Source organism: Salmo salar, chromosome ssa21, assembly GCF_905237065.1.
Source record: "Salmo salar chromosome ssa21, Ssal_v3.1, whole genome shotgun sequence".
In the NCBI taxonomy this organism is placed as follows: domain Eukaryota; kingdom Metazoa; phylum Chordata; class Actinopteri; order Salmoniformes; family Salmonidae; genus Salmo; species Salmo salar.
This window is the reverse complement of record NC_059462.1, coordinates 4,448,941-4,469,815: the sequence shown is the minus strand read 5'-3', so window position 1 is coordinate 4,469,815 and position 20,875 is coordinate 4,448,941. Positions and strand designations below refer to the sequence as shown.

The following is a 20,875-nucleotide window of genomic DNA, read 5'->3' as shown; positions in this document are numbered from 1 at the left end:
CCTCAACCAGGATTTTTGGAAAACCAGGGAATTTATTGAAAGTTCCCTCCCTCCCGCCTTCCCTCCGTATCTGTTGTGGTTTTTATCATATGGAAATTGACACATCAGTTACTGTAGTATTGTAAGGAGGGAGGGGGAACTGTGGATTAAACAGTGGATGGGGAGGAGTTTGTCACAATCGGTTGGGAGCGAGTCAACTCAATGCTCAAATCAACCGGCCTGGGAGAGGAGTTAATTGCTTTGGAGGGAGCAGCACTCCCCCAGTCCTTATAATTAGACTACACCTGCCTTTGCTAACACGGTATTATACAGGCTTGTAGACCCAGTGATGAGGCGTGGTACTGGAGATTTATAAGTAAGGTGTGTGTATGAGGAGGGGGTTGGGGGGGGGTTGTGTGTGTGTGTGTGTGTGTGTGTGTGTGTGTGTGTGTGTGTGTGTGTGTGTGTGTGTGTGTGTGTGTGTGTGTGTGTGTGTGTGTGTGTGTGTGTGTGTGTGTGTGTGTGTGTGTGTGTGTGTGTGTGTGTGTGTGTGTATGAGCGACCGTCTGTGTGTGCAATTTCTGTGCATGTGTGTTTGACTATTATGTATGTTTCATTTTCCTCTACAGCAGGGATCATCAACTAGATTCAGCCGCAGGACGATTTTTTCTGGAGCGGATGGTCAGGGGGCAGGAACATAATTACAAATAATTTTGTAGACTGCAAATTGACAGGAAGGCGGCCAAACAGATGTAATATTTGACAAAAATATAATAATTTCAAAACCTGCTTGCATTTGAATACATTCAAATACAGTAAATCTCCGTATTATGTGTGTGAATACTTTGGAACAGATTTCCTGAATTTTAATCACTTGGAGCTGATTTGCTGGTGTTTTTACAGTCTTCTATGTCCAACAATAAAAAATATAAACACAATAAAAAAAAGTATTTTCTCAGAAAAATTGGAAGACCAAGTCAGTTGCACAACTGAATGCATTTAGCCTAAATGTATCTTCTGCATTTAACCCAACCCCACTGAATCAGAGTTGTGCCTTAACCTGTTATGGCTAGGGGGCAGTATTTTCACGGCTGGATAAAAAACGTACCCGATTTAATCTGGTTACTACTCCTGCCCAGTAACTAGAATATGCATATAATTATTGGCTTTGGATAGAAAACACTCCAAAGTTTCTAAAACTGTTTGAATGGTGTCTGTGAGTATAACAGAACTCAAATGGCAGGTCAAAACCTGAGAGATTCCTTTACAGGAAGTGGCCTGTCTGACCATTTCTTGAACTTCTTTGCCATCTCTATCTTTTACAAAGGATCTCTGCTCTAACGTGACACTTCCTACGTCTTCCATGGGCGCTCAGAGCCCGGGAAAAACCTGAATGTCGTCATCCCAGCCCCAGGCTGAAACACATTATTGCCTTTCTCAAGTGGCCGATCAAGGGACTGTGGGCTTAGGCGCGTGCCCTGGCCGCCCCCGTCTTTGTGATTTTTCCTCTGTTTGCCGAAAAGGAGATTCCCGGTCGGAATATTATCGCTTTTTTACAGCGGTTGACATGCTTCGAAGTACGGTAATGGAATATTTAGAAATGTTTTGTCACGAATTGCGCCATGCGCACGACCCTGATTTACCATTTCGGATAGTGTCTGGGACGCACGAACAAAACGCCGCTATTCGGATATAACGATGGATTATTTTGGACCAAACCAACATTTGTTATTGAAGTAGCAGTCCTGGGAGTGCATTCTGATGAAGACAACAAAAGGTAATCAAACTTTTATAATAGTAAATCTGATTTTGGTGAAGGCTAAACTTGCCGGGTGTCTAAATAGCTAGCCCGTGATGGCTGGGCTATATACTTAGAATATTGCAAAATGTGCTTTCACCAAAAAGCTATTTTAAAATCGGACATATCGAGTGCATAGAGGAGTTCTGTATCTATAATTCTTAAAATAATTGTTATGCTTTTTGTGAACGTTTATCGTGTGTAATTTAGTAAATTGTTAGCAAATTCCCCGGAAGTTTGCGGGGGGTATGCTAGTTCTGAACGTCACATGCTAATGTAAAAAGCTGTTTTTTGATATAAATATGAACTTGATTGAACAAAACATACATGTATTGTATAACATAATGTCCTAGGTGTGTCATCTGATGAAGATCATCAAAGGTTAGTGCTGCATTTAGCTGTCTTCTGGGTTTTTGTGACATTATATGCTAGCTTGAAAAATGGGTGTCTGATTATTTCTGGCTTGGTACTCTGCTGACATAATCTAATGTTTTGTTTTCGCTGTAAAGCCTTTTTGAAATTGGACAGTGTGGTTAGATAAAGGAGAGTCTTGTCTTTAAAATGCTGTGAAATAGTCATATGTTTGAAAAATTGAAGTTTTTGTATTTTTGAGGAATTTGTAATTCGCGCCACGCCTATCATTGGATATTGGAGCAGGTGTTCCGCTAGCGGAACGTCTAGATGTAAGAGGTTAATCGACGCCCACGGCGCCTGGGAAGCAGTTGTTGATGCCTTGCTCAAGGGCAGAAAGGATGATTTTTGCAGCTTGCCGGAGGATTAGAACCAGCGACCTTTCAGTTACTGGCCAAACACTCTTAATTAACTGCTAAGCAAATAAAACCTGTTGTTACGCCTTGACCATAGAGAGCCCTCGGGGTTCTCTATGGTGTTTTAGGTCAGGGCGTGACTAGGGGGGTTTCTAGGTATTATATTTCTATATTGGTGTGTGTGTATGGTTCCCAATTAGAGGCAGCTGATAATTGTGACCTCTAATTGGGGATCATACTTAGTGTGTCCTTTTTCCCACTTGCGATGTGGGATATTGTTTGAGTGCCTATGTGCGCTACGTATTTCACGATCGTTATATCTTTGTTGTTTTGGAAGTTTCACTATCATTAAAATGTGGAACTCTACTCACGCTGCGCCTTGGTTCAATTATTCATACGACGGTCGTATCCCACCTTTATAGGACCAAGCAGCGTGCCCAGGAGGTAAAGGAGAGTTGGTCATGGGAAGAGATACTAGGTCGATGTGAGACCCTTCCTTGGCGACGCCGGGAGGACAGTGACGACGCCGGGAGGACAGTGACGATGCCGGGGTCCGCGGCCACAAACAGCCCAAGGGCAACCCAAAGATTTTTTTTGGGGGGGGCACAAGGGGCGGTCGGCCGAGCCGAGGAGAGAGCCAGAGACCGTCTGGGGATCGATGGAGCAGTTTGAGGAAGGATATCGGCGAGAGGTGTTGGCTAGGAGTATGCTGCAGCGCAGGCGTTTTGAGGAGCGTGTCATCAGTCCGGTGCAACCTGTGCCGGCTCCATGCACCAGGCCTCCAGTGCGTCTTCCCAGCCTGGTACGTCCTGTGCCGGCTCCCCGCACTCGCCCTGAGGAGCGTGTCATCAGTCCGGTGCAACCTGTGCCGGCTCCACGCACCAGGCCTCCAGTGCGCCTTCCCAGCCCGGTACGTCCTGTGCCGGCTCCCCGCACTCGCCCTGAGGAGCGTGTCATCAGTCCGGTGCAACCTGTGCCGGCTCCACGCACCAGGCCTCCAGTGCGCCTTCCCAGCCCGGTACGTCCTGTGCCGGCTCCCCGCACTTGCCCTGAGGAGCGTGTCATCAGTGCAGTTTAACCTGTGCCGGCTCCACGCACCAGGCCTCCAGTGCACCTTCCCAGCCCGGTTCGTCCTGTGCCGGCTCCCCACACTCGCCCTGAGGAGCGTGTCATCAGCCCGGTGAAACCTGTGCCGGCTCCACTCACACGCCCTGAGGAGCGTGTCATCAGTCCGGTGCAACCTGTGCCAGCTCCATGCACCAAGCTTCCAGTGCGCCTTCCCAGCCCAGTACATCCTGTGCCGGCTCCCCACACTCGTCCACCAGTGCGTGAGTACAGTCCGGAGTCTCCAGCGATGGTCTACAGCTCGGAACCTTCAGCGACGATTCACAGTCCAGAGCTTCCAGCGATGGTTCACAGTCCAGAGCCTCCAGTGACGGTTCAGAGCCTCCAGTGACGGTCCATGGTCCGGAGCCTCCAGTGACGGTCCACGGCCCGGAGCTTCCTGCGCCGGTGTCATGGCCGGAGCCTTCCACTGCGCCGATGCCCAGACCAGGCACGGTGTCCAGTCCCGCTCCATGGCCGGAGCCTTCCTCTGCGCCGATGCCCAGTAAAGGCACGGCGTCCAGTCCCGCTCCATGGCCGGAGCCTTCCTCTGCGCCAGTGCTCAGTCCAGGCACGGCGTCCAGTCCCGCTCCATGGGCGCAGCCTTCCTCTGCGCCGGTGTCCAGTCCAGGCACGGTGTCCAGTCCCGCTCCATGGCCGGAGCCTTCCTCTGTGCCAGTGCTCAGTCCAGGCACGGCATCCAGTCCCGCTCCATGGCCTGCGCCTTCCTCTGCGCCAGTGCTCAGTCCAGGCACGGCGTCCAGTCCCGCTCCATGGCCGGAACCTTCCTCTGCACTGGTGCCCAGTCCAGGCATGGCATTCAGCCCGGCTCCATGGCCGGGTCTGCGGTCTGAGCAGGTGCTACGTCCTGCACCGGAGCCGCCACCGATGCTAGTTGCCCACCCTAACCCTCCCCATCTAGTTTCAGGTTTTGCGGTCGGAGTCTGTACCTTTGGGGGGGGGTACTGTCACACCCTGACCATAGAGAGCCCTCGGGGTTCTCTATGGTGTTTTAGGTCAGGGCGTGACTAGGGGAGTCTCTAGGTATTATATTTCTATGTTGGTGTGTGTGTATGTTTCCCAATTAGAAGCAGATGATAATCGTTACCTCTAATTGGGGATCAAACTTAGTGTGTCCTTTTTCCCACCTGCGATGTGGGATATTGTTTTGTTTGTATGAGGGCCTATGTGCGCTACATATTTTACAATCATTATATCTTTGTTGTTTTGGAAGTTTCATTATCACTAAAATGTGGAACTCTACTCACGCTGCGCCTTGGTACAATTATTCATACGACGGTCGTGACACCTGTGGACCGCCAGTTGGGGAATCCTGCTCTACAGAGTTCTTCCAGCATGTAGTGTAGAAATAATGGAGCTGAGACAACTCCAGTGCTGTAATGTTTACACAGAGACACGTTGGAAACACTACTCTAGGCCTCCCGAGTGGCGCAGTGATCCAAGGCACTGCATTGCAGTGCTATCTGTGCCACTAGAGATTCTGGGTTTGAGTCCAGGCTCTGTCACAGCTGGCTGCGACCGGGAGACCCATGGGGCGGTGCACAATTGGCCCAGTGTCGTCCGGGTTAGGGGAGGGTTTGGCTGGCAGGGATGTCCTTGTCCCATTGTGCACTAGTGACTCCTATGGTGCAGTGCACACTGACATGGTCGCCAGGTGTGTGATGTTTCCTCTGACACATTAGTGCTTCTGGGTTAAGTGGACATTGTGTCAAGAAGCATGGTTGTGTTTCAGAGGATGCACGGTTCTCAACCTTCACCTCTCCCGAGTCCGTATGGGAGTTGCTGCGATGAGACAAGACTGTAACTACCAATTGGATACATGAAATTGGGGAGAATTTAAAAAAAATCGAAACTACTCTTATGTCTGTGTTGACATCGAAAAGTAAAAAGTTGAGATGGGAATATACGTGCATAATTGTAAATATTAATGATTGTATATCCATGTACTTTAATGTGTATGTTGACATGCCCAGCTAGGTCACACGTGATACAAGTCAGTATTTGACATTCTGATGTCTGAAAACATCGGGAGATGACATGGAAACCGGCCTCTCGAAGCAACAGTGAACGCTATTACCTTAAAGCAGGTTTTCACTTACACACTTGAGTCTACTGTTCACAGCCTTGACTGAAGGCTATGATAAGTCGATCATTCGAATCAGGTCTGGTAGGGTTTGGCTTGAGCAAAACATGTAATCTAAACTATGCATTATATTGTCACACTGGTAATTTATACTTGAATAACTTCAAAAAAAACGTAGTCATGTAAAGTATTAACTTATTTTTATATATCTGTAAAGTAACCATTTGAAGTAACCATTTCTTTTATATATCTGTGTCCATATTGTCCATAAGTTTTTAGTGGATAGACAATATGTTTCAAGAGAAAATAGCCTTGTAAAAAAGCATCTAAACAAAAATGTAATTATTTTTACAACTGCCACCAGTTTGGTGATAAAAACTTAACAAATACTTATTGACATTGTATAATAAATAAAAGTGTGTAAAAAATATATAAAGGATATTTCATGCTGAAACCCTTATATTTAACACCTTTGGTTCTCACTAAGTTGATGGTTTATATTTAAGATTATGTTTTACAGCTTTGTCATTCTTTTTTTCTTCAAAAGTTACCAGTAATATACCCTCTCTTTGCAACTGTCATGATTTCCACCGAAGGTGGCGCCTCTCCCTGTTCGGGTGGTGCTCGGGGGTCGTCGTCGCCGGTCTACTAGCTGCCACTGATCCTTTTTTCCTTTTCGTTTAGTCATGTCTGTTTTGTTGTGCACCTGTTTCTTGTTTGGGTTGATTAGTGTGGGTATTTATTTTCTTTCTACCCGCTTTGTGTCGTGCGGGTTTATTTTTCGTTTCCCTGTGTTATGTTTGGGAAACGTTGTTTTTGTTCATCATTTTTTCATTCAGGTTATGTCATTGGGATTTCATTATTTTGGTCATTGTTGAACAGTGTATTTTTGTCCGGTGCCTGTATGATTTTTGATGGACTTTATTAAACTCTGGTTATTGGAATTATTTTCTCTCCTGCTCCTGACTCCTACACCCATCTCTCGTAGAGAGACATTACAGCAACCCTACTCAGACCTCACACCCCCCTCTCTCTATCCAACCTGTCTTTCCCTCTCGACGCTCTTTCTCTTTCTTTCACTCTTTCCCTTTCAATCTCCCTCCCTCTTTCTCTTCCCCATCCTTCTCTCTCTAATTCTCTCTCCCCCTACCTCTGTTCCATGGCAGCAGCAACAGGAAATGTCAATTCCAATCCAGCCTCTAATTCCGAGACGACTCCAGTTAAGCATCACACTGCCATTTACGGTGGCGTGTCTAAATGCCCAAATTATGAGCAAAAACTTCCCAATTGTAGAACGTAGAAACTTCAAAGGCTTCCAGAACAATTCAATTCAGATATTCAGTGTGTGTATCTGGGATATCAAAGGAGATAGGCAGGATAAAATTGCATTGCTTTTTAATCAGTCCTCTTGACGTGGCTGTTTATTTAGTGTGTGTGCATGTGCGTGCATGCTTACGTGTGTGTATGTCACTGTCTGTTTATGTGTGAGTGTGTATGTGTGCATGCATGTGTGTGTGCATGCGTGTGTGTGTGTGTGTGTGTGTGTGTGTGTGTGTGTGTGTGTGTGTGTGTGTGTGTGTGTGTGTGTGTGTGTGTGTGTGTGTGTGTGTGTGCATATGGTTGTTATGGTGACCATATTACCGCCACACCGGCGGTCACGATTCATGACCACAGTCAAATTCCACTTCTCCAAACTCTAATGCTGGTGATGGTCATTAGTAGCCTACCAAACTTGCTAACTGCCTGGCACTCAGCACTCTCTTTTATCCCTCTAATCACGCTGACATCAATGCAAATCTTTTAAAAAATGTAATCAAACACTTCATGAGAGCCCATTAGCTCATGTTGCACAACATTTCTATTGGCTATGTAATTTATCAACTTTTCTAATAGTAAGCACATTGCTTCTCTTTACAACATTACAACAGGACTGTATAGCCTACCTGGAAGGCAAGAAAATGAACCACGAGAAAAGCGTCCTCCATTTAATATTAAAGTGCTCAGATGACATGTACTTTTTTTCCAAGGCGGTCCATTCTAAATCAAAACTAATTTCCCCAAAATATTATTTAGTATACGGAAAGTCAACATTAAATTAAGAGTAGTCTAATTGGTGACAATATTAGCTATCACTTGTGAATGATGGATTATCACTTGTGAATGATGCCCAGCTTCTGTGCAGTAATGCAAGAAACAGCAGAGGACTTTTTTTTTGTTGACTTTTTAAAATCATAGTCGCACACCTCATGTGGCCTAGCCCATAGAGCTGTATGTTTTGATTAGGTTTGTATCACAAGTAAAGTGTCCAAATAACTTCTTAAAATTAAGCACATGAATCCGCTTTATAACCGGTGTAGAGTCCAATTGGCATACATAGGCGGCGTGTGAGTTTCAAGTTTAGGGAAGATCATTTTCACCATAAAAATGCACCTTTGTAATAAAGCAATATGAGCATAATCGCATGCCCAGTCACTTTTGCGAATAGTGTTTTCCCACTAACTGATTACATTTTGGAACATTCGCGCGTATAGCCTACTGCCGTGTGCGCATTGCTGCATTTATTAACAGTTTAAGCTAAATGTTCTGATCTGTTGCCTCAGCATCATTGCTTTTAAAAGTTATTTTGATGCGAGTTGTTGTATTAATTTGGGATCTATCACATCCCACAACTGTCCCAGAGTATGTTTGGAATATTTATTTCTTGCACAGAAGGAAGTACAAGTTGACCTATAGAATAGGTAAACTTTTGTACTATGGGGGATAGTACAGTAAACAAAAATATAAACGTAACATGTAAAGTGTTGGTCCCATGTTTTATGAGCTGAAATAAAAGATCCCAGAAAATGTTCCAAACGTTTATTTCTCAAATTTTGGGAACAAATTTGTTTACATCCTTGTTAGTGAGCATTTCTCCTTTGCCAAGATAATCCATCCACCTGACAGGCGTGGCATACCAAGATGCCAATTAAACAGCATGATCATTACACAGGTGCACCTTTTGCTTGGGACAATAAAAGGCCACTTTAAAATGTGCAGTTTTGTCACACAACACAATGCCACAGATGTCTAACATTTTGAGGGAGTGTGCAATTGGCATGCGGAATTTGCATGCTGAATGTCCACCAGAGCTGTTGCCAGATAATTGAATGTTAATTTCTCTACTATAAGCCACCTCCAACATTGTTTTAGAGTATATGGCAGTACATTCAACCGGCCTCACAACCGCAGACCATGGCGTCGTGTGGGTGAGCAGTTTGCTCAACGTTGTGAACAGAGTGCCCCATGGTTGCATTGGGGTTATGGTATGGGCAGGTTTAAGCTACGGACAATAAACACAATTACATTTTATCGATGGCAATTTGAATGCATAGAAATACCGTGATGAGGTCCTGAGGCCCATAGTGAGGCCCATTTCTTTTAAGGTATCTCTGACTAACAGATGCATATCTGTATTCCCAGTCATATGAAATCCATAGATTAGGGCCTAATGAATTAATTTCAATGGACTGATTTCCTCATACGAATTGTAACTGCTTTTGCTGTTCGTTAGGCCTACTCATCTTGTTGGCTGATGAATATGCGCCTCGGAATTTGATAAAAGGACGCGCGCAGTTGTGTCCCCAATGAGTCGGTCTTCACTTATAGCCTACTTGTTAGCTGAAATGACTGTGAGAAGGACTGGCTCATGTGACGGGCATTGGCTAATAAAAATGTAGATATCTGAGAGAGCCATGGGAGTGAGAGGTGCTTCGGAGTACGGCAGCCGGGTGTAGGGAATTATTATTATATTCAGCCCAAGGGCACATTGGCTACTTTAGCTTCAAAATGCATGGATTTTTTTAGTTGAAGCCTGGTGAGAATATTATGAAGTGCTTGTCAAATTGTGAATGAGAGACTGATGAAGTGTGTGCAGTTTGCACAGGAAACAAATCAGAGCTCATGCCTTTCATGCAACTTTTTTCAAATCATCGTTAGAGTTTCATCATGCAGCCTTAGAATATATCAAAAATCAAAATATATAATCTAACTTTGGTTCACAACTAAAGTTGCATAAATAACTCTAAATTAAGCATATAGCAAGACATGTTTCTTTGTTAATCGCTCAACACAGAATAGCCGCATGTGCGCAATTCCTTGGAAATTGTTTGGAGAAAGTATCCGTTCTATTTTATTCAACTATGTTCAATTGTATTCCTCATACTATAAAATAGTTTTAAATAATGCCACGGAATTCTAAGCAAATCTTGTCAAAATGAATTAGTGTAGCCCACAGCCATATAACATAGCCATATCAGGGCCTAACATAAGGACAACTCAGAGTATGCTATTCTGTTAATCTGAAATAGACTACATTTTATTCACATCATGTTGATTTATACCTGTCTAAAATAAATAATGGTGTAGGCTATATTAAATGGATTTATTAGACTTTTTTAAATGTAGATGTTCCAAAGGTCTGCATCAGTTGCTTGTAGGCTATGAGTGTAAACCAGTGTAAACCAGTTTAGACAGAGTGTCGGGATTAAACATAATCGGAATTGTAGTGCACTCGAGCAGGGCTTACCAAACTTTTTCACTCGCCCCCCCTTGCAGCAGATACTAAACGTGTTTATGTTAACCTGTTGGGTCTAGGGGGCAGCATTTGCACGTCTGGATAAAAAAAATGTACCCGATTTAATCTGGTTACTAATCCTACCCAGTAACTAGAATATGCATATACTTATTATATATGGATAGAAAACACTCTAAAGTTTCCAAAACTGTTTGAATGGTGTCTGTGAGTATAACAGAACTCATTTGGCAGGCAAAACCCTGAGACATTTTCTGACAGGAAGTGGATACCTGATGTGTTGTATTGACTTTAAACCTATCCCATTGAAAAACACAGGGGTTTAGGAATATTTGGGCACTTCCTATTGCTTCCACTAGATGTCACCAGCCTTTACAAAGTGTTTTGAGTCTTCTGGAGGGAGATCTGACCGAACAAGAGCCATGGAACGATGATGGCCCATTAGACACCTTGCGCGCGAGTTCATGTTGGGTACCCTCGTTCCAATACGTTATAAAAGAGTATGCATTCGTCCACCTTGAATATTATTCATGTTCTGGTTAAAAAAGGCCCTAATGATTTATGCTATACAACGTTTGACATGTTTGAACGAACGGAAATATATTTTTTCCCCTCGTTCATGACGAGAAGTCCGGCTGGCTTACATCATGTGCTAACGAGACGGAGATTTTTGGACATAAATGATGAGCTTTTTTGAACAAAACTACATTCGTTATGGACCTGTGATACCTGGAAGTGACATCTGATGAAGAGAATCAAAGGTAATGGATTATTTACATAGTATTTTCGATTTTAGATCTCCCCAACATGACGTCTAGTCTGTATCGCAACGCGTATTTTTCTGGGCGCAGTGCTCAGATTATTGCAAAGTGTGATTTCCCAGTAAGGTTATTTTTAAATCTGGCAAGTTGATTGCGTTCAAGAGATGTAAATCTATAATTCTTTAAATGACAATATAATATTTTACCAATGTTTTCTAATTTTAATTATTTAATTTGTTACGCTGACTTGACTGCCGGTTATTGGAGGGAAACGATTTCCTCAACATCAATGCCATAGTAAAACGCTGTTTTTGGATATAAATATGAACTTGATAGAACTAAAAATGCATGCATTGTCTAACATAATGTCCTAGGAGTGTCATCTGATGGAGATTGTAAAAGGTTAGTGCATCATTTTAGCTGGTTTTATGGTTTTGGTGACCCTGTCTTTGACTTGACAAAACATTACACACAACTCTTGTAAATGTACTGTCCTAACATACTCTAAATTTATGCTTTCGCCGTAAAACCTTTTTGAAATCGTAAAACGTGGTTAGATTAAGGAGATGTTTATCTTTCAAATGGTGTAACATAGTTGTATTTTTGAAAAATTTGAATTTTGACATTTATTTGGATTCAAATTTGCCGCTCTTGAAATGCACCTGCTGTTGATGGAGTGCACCACGGGTGGCACGCTAGCGTCCCACCTAGCCCCAAGAGGTTAATTAACAGTAAATTACTGTGAGACCGGCAGTTATTTGCTTGACAATCACCAGCTGACAACATTTCATGACCGCCACAGCCCTATATGTGCATGCATGTGTGTGTGTTTGTGACCGTGAGTGGCTATAATCAGTCTGTAATCAGTCCGCAAGCACCTTTCTTTTTATAGATAAGTCTGTATAAAACACTTAATATCACAAACAGAACTGGAGTTGTAACCAGTTTAAAGATGTTATTTTTTGAATGGTTTTCCCCAATTGCCCCTCCTTCTCGTGCCCTGTTGATAATCACCCTGATAATTACCTCAAAACTGAACGTAAACTACATTGAAATATCACACATATAACAACAGATTAAATAAATGGAGTAAAATATGGTAGCGGAGAAAAGGGGGAGAATGGGTGAGTTGATGAACAAGGGAAAGCAGACGATGCATATTAAACAAGCCTGGTCGGCGCCATGAACAAAGCGAGACGGGAGCTCCCTCCATTTGCACAAAATATGGCAACTGCACAGCAGCTGTACTCCATAACGGGGCTGAAGAATGACAAGACAACACTCACATGATACCAGTGTTGGGAACTATTCATTTAACTACATTTTGCACTAGCTTGGTGGTAGTTGAACGACATTCAAATCTATGTAGTGTTTTCAGTAGTTAATAATTTTTTTGCAATCAGTAGTTAACTACTGGAACTACACACTACTTTTTTTTTAAATAACATAAAATATGGGCAATAATCAGACCTGCCTAACTCTCTCTTGAAACATAATTTTTGTGTTTAATAGGCTAAATAACTCATTCTATTAACATATGACCCCAAAGTGATTTGTTCTTTCAATTTGTAGTCTGTGACATTTCAAATGACAATTTTTCAAAAAGTAGTTTGGATGGAGTGAACTACTTTTTCAAAGTAACTTTTGTTAATAAACTTTATTTTTCTGAAGGTTAGCTTTAGCGTAGCTTAACTTCTTCCACTGTGAAGTTAGTAGGTAGTAGCTTGGTAATCTATTTTTTCAGAGTACTGTAGATTCCCCAATACTGCACTTTACAAATGCAAGGCAAGAAAGGTTTGTGTCATGTGCATCATGCATCCGACAGTTGACGCTTACAGGAACACAACAAAGAGAAAACCAGAGACTATTACTCACTACAACTGAACAAGGTATGTCAACATTACATAATATGCATTGCCATATATATAGATAAACTTATGCAATGCATTATGCTCTTCTGTATGGGAAAAGGATCCTAACCTTTTCTACTTCATTCTATTCCATAGGTCAGTGTGGATGTTTTGGATCAGATGGCACGGTTGCACTCTGTGAAAGGAGGAACTTGCCGCTGGCCTATCGCTGTGTTCTACAACATGCTTGACTTGGCTGCTATCAATGCACACTTGTTGTTCAAGCTTTGCGTGAACAACACCAACTTCATCATGAGTCTGGCACATGGGCTACCTGAGAGATATATGAGGGCCAAGGCAACAGCAAAGATTCCACACGGGCCATTGTGCAAGCAAAATTGCACACAGCTCCCAGCGAGGAGAAACTGCCAGGTGGGTAGATGAACTCACAACAAAACCTACAACACCTGTTTCAGCTGCAATTGACTTGTTTGTGGGAAGTGTTGCAAGCAATTGCAAGTGACAAAGATTTTTGTCGACTGTTAGGACAAGGGATAACAGCTAAATGAGATCCAACTGATGCCATTGTGTGAAGATGCACACCATACTGTAAGCAAGAGCGAGGCCACAAATAAAGTGTCCAATAACTGATAATGGTGGACTACTTTTTACTGCAGTCATATCGATACATTCATTATAATGCGATTATTGCTTTTGTGCTGATTTTCACTATTCACAAGTACACTTGGCGCTTATACTGATGTTTAGGCAACTGATATTTTCTACATTTGACCGTGTCTTACTGACCATGCATCTTGGTGTTTTGGGTATTTTTACTTGTTTTGTCGTGTTCCAGTGTTCCAAGGCACATGTTTTTTGTATCATAGTCGTAACAAAGGCACTCCACCAATGAAATAGATTTTACACTTGAAATTCTGTGGGTTTTAGTGGTTATTTGTTTTTACATATCATAAACTAATGAAAATATTATGTTCTGTCAAATATATACAGTGGCAAGAAAAAGTATGTGAACCCCTTGGAAATACCTGGATTTTTGCATAAATTGGTCATAAAATTTGATCTGATCTTCATCTAGGTCACAACAATAGACAAACACAGTCTGCTTAAACTAATAACGCACAAACAATTATACGTTTTCATGTCGTTATTGAACACACCGTGTAAACATTCACAGTGCAGGGTGGAAAAAGTATGTGAACCCTTGGATTTAATAACTGGTTGACCATCCTTTGGCAGCAATAACCTCAACCAAATGCTTTCTGTAGTTATGGATCAGACCTGCACAACGGTCAGGAGGATTTTTGGACCATTCCGCTTTACAAAACTGTTTCAGTTCAGAAATATTCTTGGGTTGTCTGGTGTCAACTGCTCTCTTGAGGTCATGCCACAGCATCTCAATCGGGTTGAGGTCAGGACTCTGACTGGGCCACTCCAGACGGCGTATTTTCTTCTGTTGAAGCCATTCTGGTGTTGGTTTACTTCTGTGTTTTGGGTCGATGTCCTGTTGCATCACCCAACTTCAGTTGAGCTTAAATTGGTGGACAGATAGCCTAACATTCTCCTGCAAAATGTCTTGATAAACTTTGGAATTCATTTTTCTGTCGATGATAGCAAGCTGTCGAGGCACTGAGGCAGCAAAGTAGCCCCAAACCATGATGCTCCCTCCACCATACTTTACGGTTGGGATAAGTGTAACCCTCTCACCAGGCTCGAATATGACTCACAATATTAACTTATGTAGAGTATCTCAACAGCATGGGATGTTAGGTGAGAAGGACATCTCCAATAAGAATTCCTATTGTAAACTATCTAGGGTTATGACAATAGGGTATTAACTTCAGATGAAATGATTATAGATTTCTGTTATTGAATCAGGATAAACCATCCCATGCATTAACCTCTCTGGGCTAGGCGGGACGAATTCGTCCCACCTACGTAACAGCCACTTGAAGCCTGTGGCGCGATTTTCAAAACCTTAAAAATCCTATTACTTCAATTTCTCAAACATATGACTATTTCACAGCTATTTAAAGACAAGACTCTCGTTAATCTAACCACACTGTCCGATTTCAAAAAGGCTTTACAACGAAAGCAAAACATTAGATTATGTCAGCAGAGTACCAAGCCAGAAATAATCAGACACCCATTTTTCAAGCTAGCATATAATGTCACAAAAACCCAGAAGACAGCTAAATGCAGCACTCACCTTTGATGATCTTCATCAGATGACAACCCTAGGACATTATGTTATACAATACATGCATGTTTTGTTCAATCAAGTTCATATTTATATCAAAAACCAGCTTTTTACATTAGCATGTGACATTCAGAACTAGAACCCGCAAACTTCCGGGGAATTCGCTAACATTTTACTAAATTACTCACGATAAACGTTCACAAAAAGCATAACAATTATTTTAAGAATTATAGATACAGACCTCCTCTATGCACTCGATATGTCCGATTTTAAAATAGCTTTTTGGTGAAAGCACATTTTGCAATATTCTAAGTACATAGCCCAGGCATCACGGGCTAGCTATTTAGACACCCGGCAAGTTTAGCACTCACCATAATCATATTTACTATTATAAAAGTTTCATTACCTTTTGTTGTCTTCGTCAGAATGCACTCCCAGGACTGCTACTTCAATAACAAATGTTGGTTTGGTCCAAAATAATCCATCGTTATATATCCGAATAGCGGCGTTTTGTTCGTGCGTTCCAGACACTGTCCGAAATGGTAAAGAAGGGTCGTGCGCATGGCGCAATTCGTGACAAAAAAATTCTAAATATTCCATTACCGTACTTCGAAGCATGTCAACCGCTGTTTAAAATAAATTTTTACGCCATTTTTCTCGTAGAAAAGCGATAATATTCCGACCGGGAATCTCCTTTTCGGCAAACAGAGGAAAAAAATCACAAAGGCGGGGGCGGTCGGGTCACGCGCCTAAGCCCAGAGTCCCTTGATCGGCCACTTGAGAAAGGCGATAATGTGTTTCAGCCTGGGGCTGGGATGACGACATTCAGGTTTTTCCCGGGCTCTGAGCGCCTATGGACGACGTAGGAAGTGTCAAGTTAGAGCAGAGATCCTTAGTAAAAGATAGAGATGGAAAAGAAGTTCAAGAAATGGTCAGATTTTCCTGTAAAGGAATCTCTCAGGTTTTGACCTGCCATTTGAGTTCTGTTATACTCACAGACACCATTCAAACAGTTTTAGAAACTTTAGGGTGTTTTCTATCCATATGTAATAAGTATATGCATATTCTAGTTACTGGGTAGGAGTGGTAACCAGATTAAATCGGGTATGTTTTTTATCCAGTCGTGTCAATACTGCCCCCTAGCCCTAACAGGTTAAATTAAATTGAAACAATCAATGACTCCACCAAGGCAGCATACATAAGGTTCAATATGTGTATTAATACATTTTCAAACACAAATACATTTTCAGACACAACATCAAAGGAAATAAAAAATAATAAACCCCAATGAGTCGTGCACAACCTGTGTCCAAATTATTTTCCCACGCTTTGAACCTCGCGGCTTAAACAATGACGCGTCTAATATATGGATTTTTCCCGCTTTCAAATTTTTTTTCTCCAAAAAAACACATTCTGTGACTTGCTCAGTTTTTTGGCGGCATGAAGCTTTCATTAGACCAATGAAATTGCCGAACGGGTTAAGGTCAAACAACTTTTTTGTTTACTGTTTAGAGTGCTCTCAAACTTCCCATCATTCTAATTACGGTAGTCATTTTGTCACCCTCATCATGGCAAAGACACGGAGAAATGCATATGATGCAGCTTTCAAGTTGAAGGCGATTGATCTGGCTGTTGGAAAAGGAAATAGAGCTGCTGCACGGGAGCTTGGTCTTAATGAGTCGATGATAAGACGTTGGAAACAGCAGCGTGAGGATTTGACTCAGTGCAAAAAGACAACTAAAGCTTACTGCTATTTTTTTATTTTTTGTTACAAGCCGTGTTTCGTTAAAGCCTATTTATTTTTGTTACAAGCCGTGTTTCGTTAAAGCCTATTTATTTTTGCTACAAGCCGTGTTTCGTTAAAGCCTGTGTAAAGTTCATTTGTTTCAATGTACCGGTAGGCACCTGCGGCTTATAGACATGTGCGGCTTATTTATGTTCAAAATAATATATTTAAAAAAATTCAGTGGGTGCGGCTTATATTCAGGTGCGCTTAATAGTCCGGAAATTATGGTATGCTTAAATAAACCGTTGGTGCGCGTTGGAGCTCCAAAAAAATGACGGCACCCAAAAATATCCAGAAGCACCTCACATTGTGGTTACTCACTACTTAGTAGATATTCCCTCAGCGAAGGGTGGCAGTTCCATGCATGTTTCCTCACAAAGTCCAAGGCAAGCACAGCTACCCATGCAGACAGTACTCCTTAGCCGTAACCGATATCCCATGGGAACATGAACTCGTTAAGCTTCCCAAGCAATTATCTCCCGGTGTCACACGATGCTAGGCTAACCTCAAGGCTGGCAAATACCTCCACAATGAGACGGTAGCTTCAGTCTTTACTAAGTCTTAACAAAATTATAACAACTCTTTTATAAAATAAAATTGGTATTTCCCTTCATGTCTTAGTAGGTATGGGTTTTGTTCTAGTTTTGTCGTCTTCTTATATAATTTTTCTTCACCAACCGTCCTAATGTAAAACGTCAATCCTTTTATCAACTTCTCTTTCCCTCTCTTTTCTTCCCAGGCCTCCCGTTAACCAGGTCAACTCCCATTGGCCACAGCTTAACAAGCGACCTTATTGGTCAAAACTTAAACTTCAAAGTAAACCAAACTATTCACTTATACATTAAATAAATATTTCTTCAAAAAGCATAATGCATTAACAACAGTACAGTTTAGGAGCAATTCAATCATCTTTTAAATATAATATCAATTAATAATAACAAATAAACTCAATACCTAGTTCAAACAATTGTATTTATAACATAAGGTTTTGATGTTGGTGTGCTGTGCCTTTTTTTCTCCACACATAGTGTTGTGTATTCCTTCCAAAAAACTAAACTGTAGTTTAATCTGTCCACAGAATATTTTACCAATAGTTCTGTGGAACATCCAAGTGCACTTATGCAAACTTCTGACATATAGCAATGTTTTTATTGTACAGCAGTGGCTTCTTCCATGGTGTCCTCCCATGAACACCATTCTTTTTTAGTGTTTTACATATCGTAGACTCATCAACAGAGATGTTAGCATGTTCCAGAGATTTCTGTAAGTCTTTAGCTGACACTAGGATTCTTCTGAACCTCATTGAGCATTCTGCGTTGTACTCTTGCACTCATCTTTGCAGGACGGCCACTCCTAGGGAGAGTAGTAGCAACAGTGCTGAACTTTCTCCATATATAGACAATTTGTCTTACCATGGACTGATGAACATCAAGGCTTTTAGAGATACTTTTGTAACCCTTTCCAGCTTTATGCAAGTCAACCATTCTTAATCTTAGGTCTTCTGAGATCTTTTTTTATTCGAGGCATGGTTCACATCAGGCAATGCTTCTTGTGAATAGCAAACTCAGATTTTGTGAGTGTTTTTTATAGGGCAAGGCAGCTCCAACTAACATCTCCAATCTCGTCTCATTGATTGGACTCCAAGTTAGCTGACTCCTGACTCCAATTAGCTTTTGGAGAAGTCATTAGCCTAGGGGTTCACATACTTTTTCCAACCTACACTGTGAATGTAGACAAGAAAAATACAACAATGTGTGTGTTATTAGTTTAAGCACACTATGTTTGTCTATTGCTGTGACTTAGATGAAGATCAGATCAAATTTGATGACCAATTTATGCTGAAATCCAGGTAATTCCAAGGGGTTTACATACTTTTTCTTGCCACTGTATATGTTTATATTATGATGTTACCTTCATAAACACAAACAAATGATTATCTTTCCGATAACATACATAAAACATATTTGACTATTAGAATGGCTTTTCTAATGTTAAGAAGGACAGCATGATTGCATACGCTTAGCAACGTTGTTGACATCAGGCTTATGCCATGTTGAATCGATCCCCTCGCTCCCTCCTCCAGCGAGCGCATAGGCCAACTTAGTTAAACACTCCTCATGGTAGCTTTAGCAGATATGACTGGCTCAAAGGCCCTGTTCTAATGTTTCATTGGCGGTTGACATTTCTCATTGAGAGAAACAGAGAGAGATTTGTATGTGGTATCAGGAAGTATCAGCTAATCACTCAGCCATTCAAGAGACACACACATGCAACTTCCAAGACTAAGTACAATGGAACATGCTCAATTACACAACACCCCTGCCTTATCGATAATCTCTGTGGTTGGCATGGCTGCCTGCGCCACAGGTGTGTGTGTGTGTGTGTGTGTGTGTGTGTGTGTGTGTGTGTGTGTGTGTGTGTGTGTGTGTGTGTGTGTGTGTGTGTGTGTGTGTGTGTGTGTGTGTGTGTGTGTGTGTGTGTGTGTGTGTGTGTGTGTGTGTGTACCCTCACCTCCACATATCTCTCCGCTGATGTCCTCACACTGGCGGTCATCACACTCACAGTTCCTCCCATGCACACGAGTGTCCCCTGGGGGATGGCAGGTACACTGGCCACACTGACACAGACCTGGAACACAGGTAGTACATGGGTACACACTGGTAAGAATACAGGTGTAAAGGTGGCAGTGTTATTCTCATTTAACAACATTATGACAGATGACTAAATTCTAAAATACAGTTTTTCAACAACAATTATCAGAATTTTTTTATTTGCCATCGCTCATGTTGTATTGTTAAAGGTAGATTCAGTGAAGTGACATCCTCAAATACAGAAGGGCGAGATCCTGTTTACAGAAGATAACAACAACCACTATTGGCTCTTGAGGTAAGGGAATCTTAAGGTATTGGCAGCCAAACGCACCTAATATTGGCTCTTAAAGTATTTGCATACTGTACCTAAAGGGAGCAATATATTCTTCCAAATTAGGTTGTAAATTGGTCAGTTTTAGGTGATTGAATTCTAGTCTGCTTTCAACTGCTTTTTAATGACCATTGAATCATTAATTTAACAACAATTACATTACACTGAAACATAATATGACAACATTTTGAGGGTAAGGGGGAAATGATCTGTTTTACAGTTTCTATCACATGACGAAATGGGGATGGACTACTTGCACTTGTACAATAAGAAACAATCATTTTCGTGGCACAACGTTTTCCTTTGCAAAACATTTTACTTCGGTATACTATGATGTGCATTAATAAATACACCCAGAAGGCTTTAAAAGGAGGAGAGTGAAAACGGCAACAGAGACAATCCCAGTACAAAGTGCTGTCTATCCAAAACAACTGCCAAAGCAAACAGAGAGTTGTCATAATTACAGGTTTCAGAGATTATGGAGTGTGTCGCTGTGTAGATTACGGAGTGTATTGCCCTTTTAATTACGGAGTGTGTCGCTATCTGTTAGCTGTCAGTCAAACTAAGCAAAAGTGAAACCAGAACTATCCTCAACGGTTAAATTTAGACATTCATTCTTAGATTTTGGTAACAATTTAAGCATTAGGGCTGAATATCCAATGCAGCTGTTTTTATCTCGATATCAAATAATATCTGGGTAACAACTGAGTACATTACTGTGATTGTTTTGCTGGTCTGAGTGGGGAGGGGAAACTAAAAACTAGCTGTTATTGGCAGAGTTTAAAAATCTCTTTCTTATTGGTCTATTAATATTGAGTTGACAGCAGTTTTTAACTGGTTTGCTATGGCTGTATTCATCAATCCAGCAAGAAAGCAATATTTTTAATAATATATATATATATATATATATATATATATATATATATATATATATATATTTTTTTTTATTGGCCCATCCACCAAAATAAACGTTCTTACAGATTTTTCTGCAGTAAAACTCATCCCAAACCATCTCA

At 41.6% G+C, this 20,875-nt stretch overlaps 1 protein-coding gene across 1 annotated transcript in view; it reads right to left on the bottom strand.

Moving 5' to 3' along the window:
• The window catches only part of itgbl1 (integrin, beta-like 1), a 159,143-nt gene that overhangs the window by 36,560 nt on the left and 101,708 nt on the right, over positions 1 to 20,875 (bottom strand). Inside the window, exon 8 of the mRNA XM_014163793.2 lies at positions 19,449 to 19,565. Coding sequence (XP_014019268.1) covers positions 19,449 to 19,565 — 117 coding nt within the window. The remainder of the gene's footprint in view (positions 1 to 19,448; positions 19,566 to 20,875) is intronic.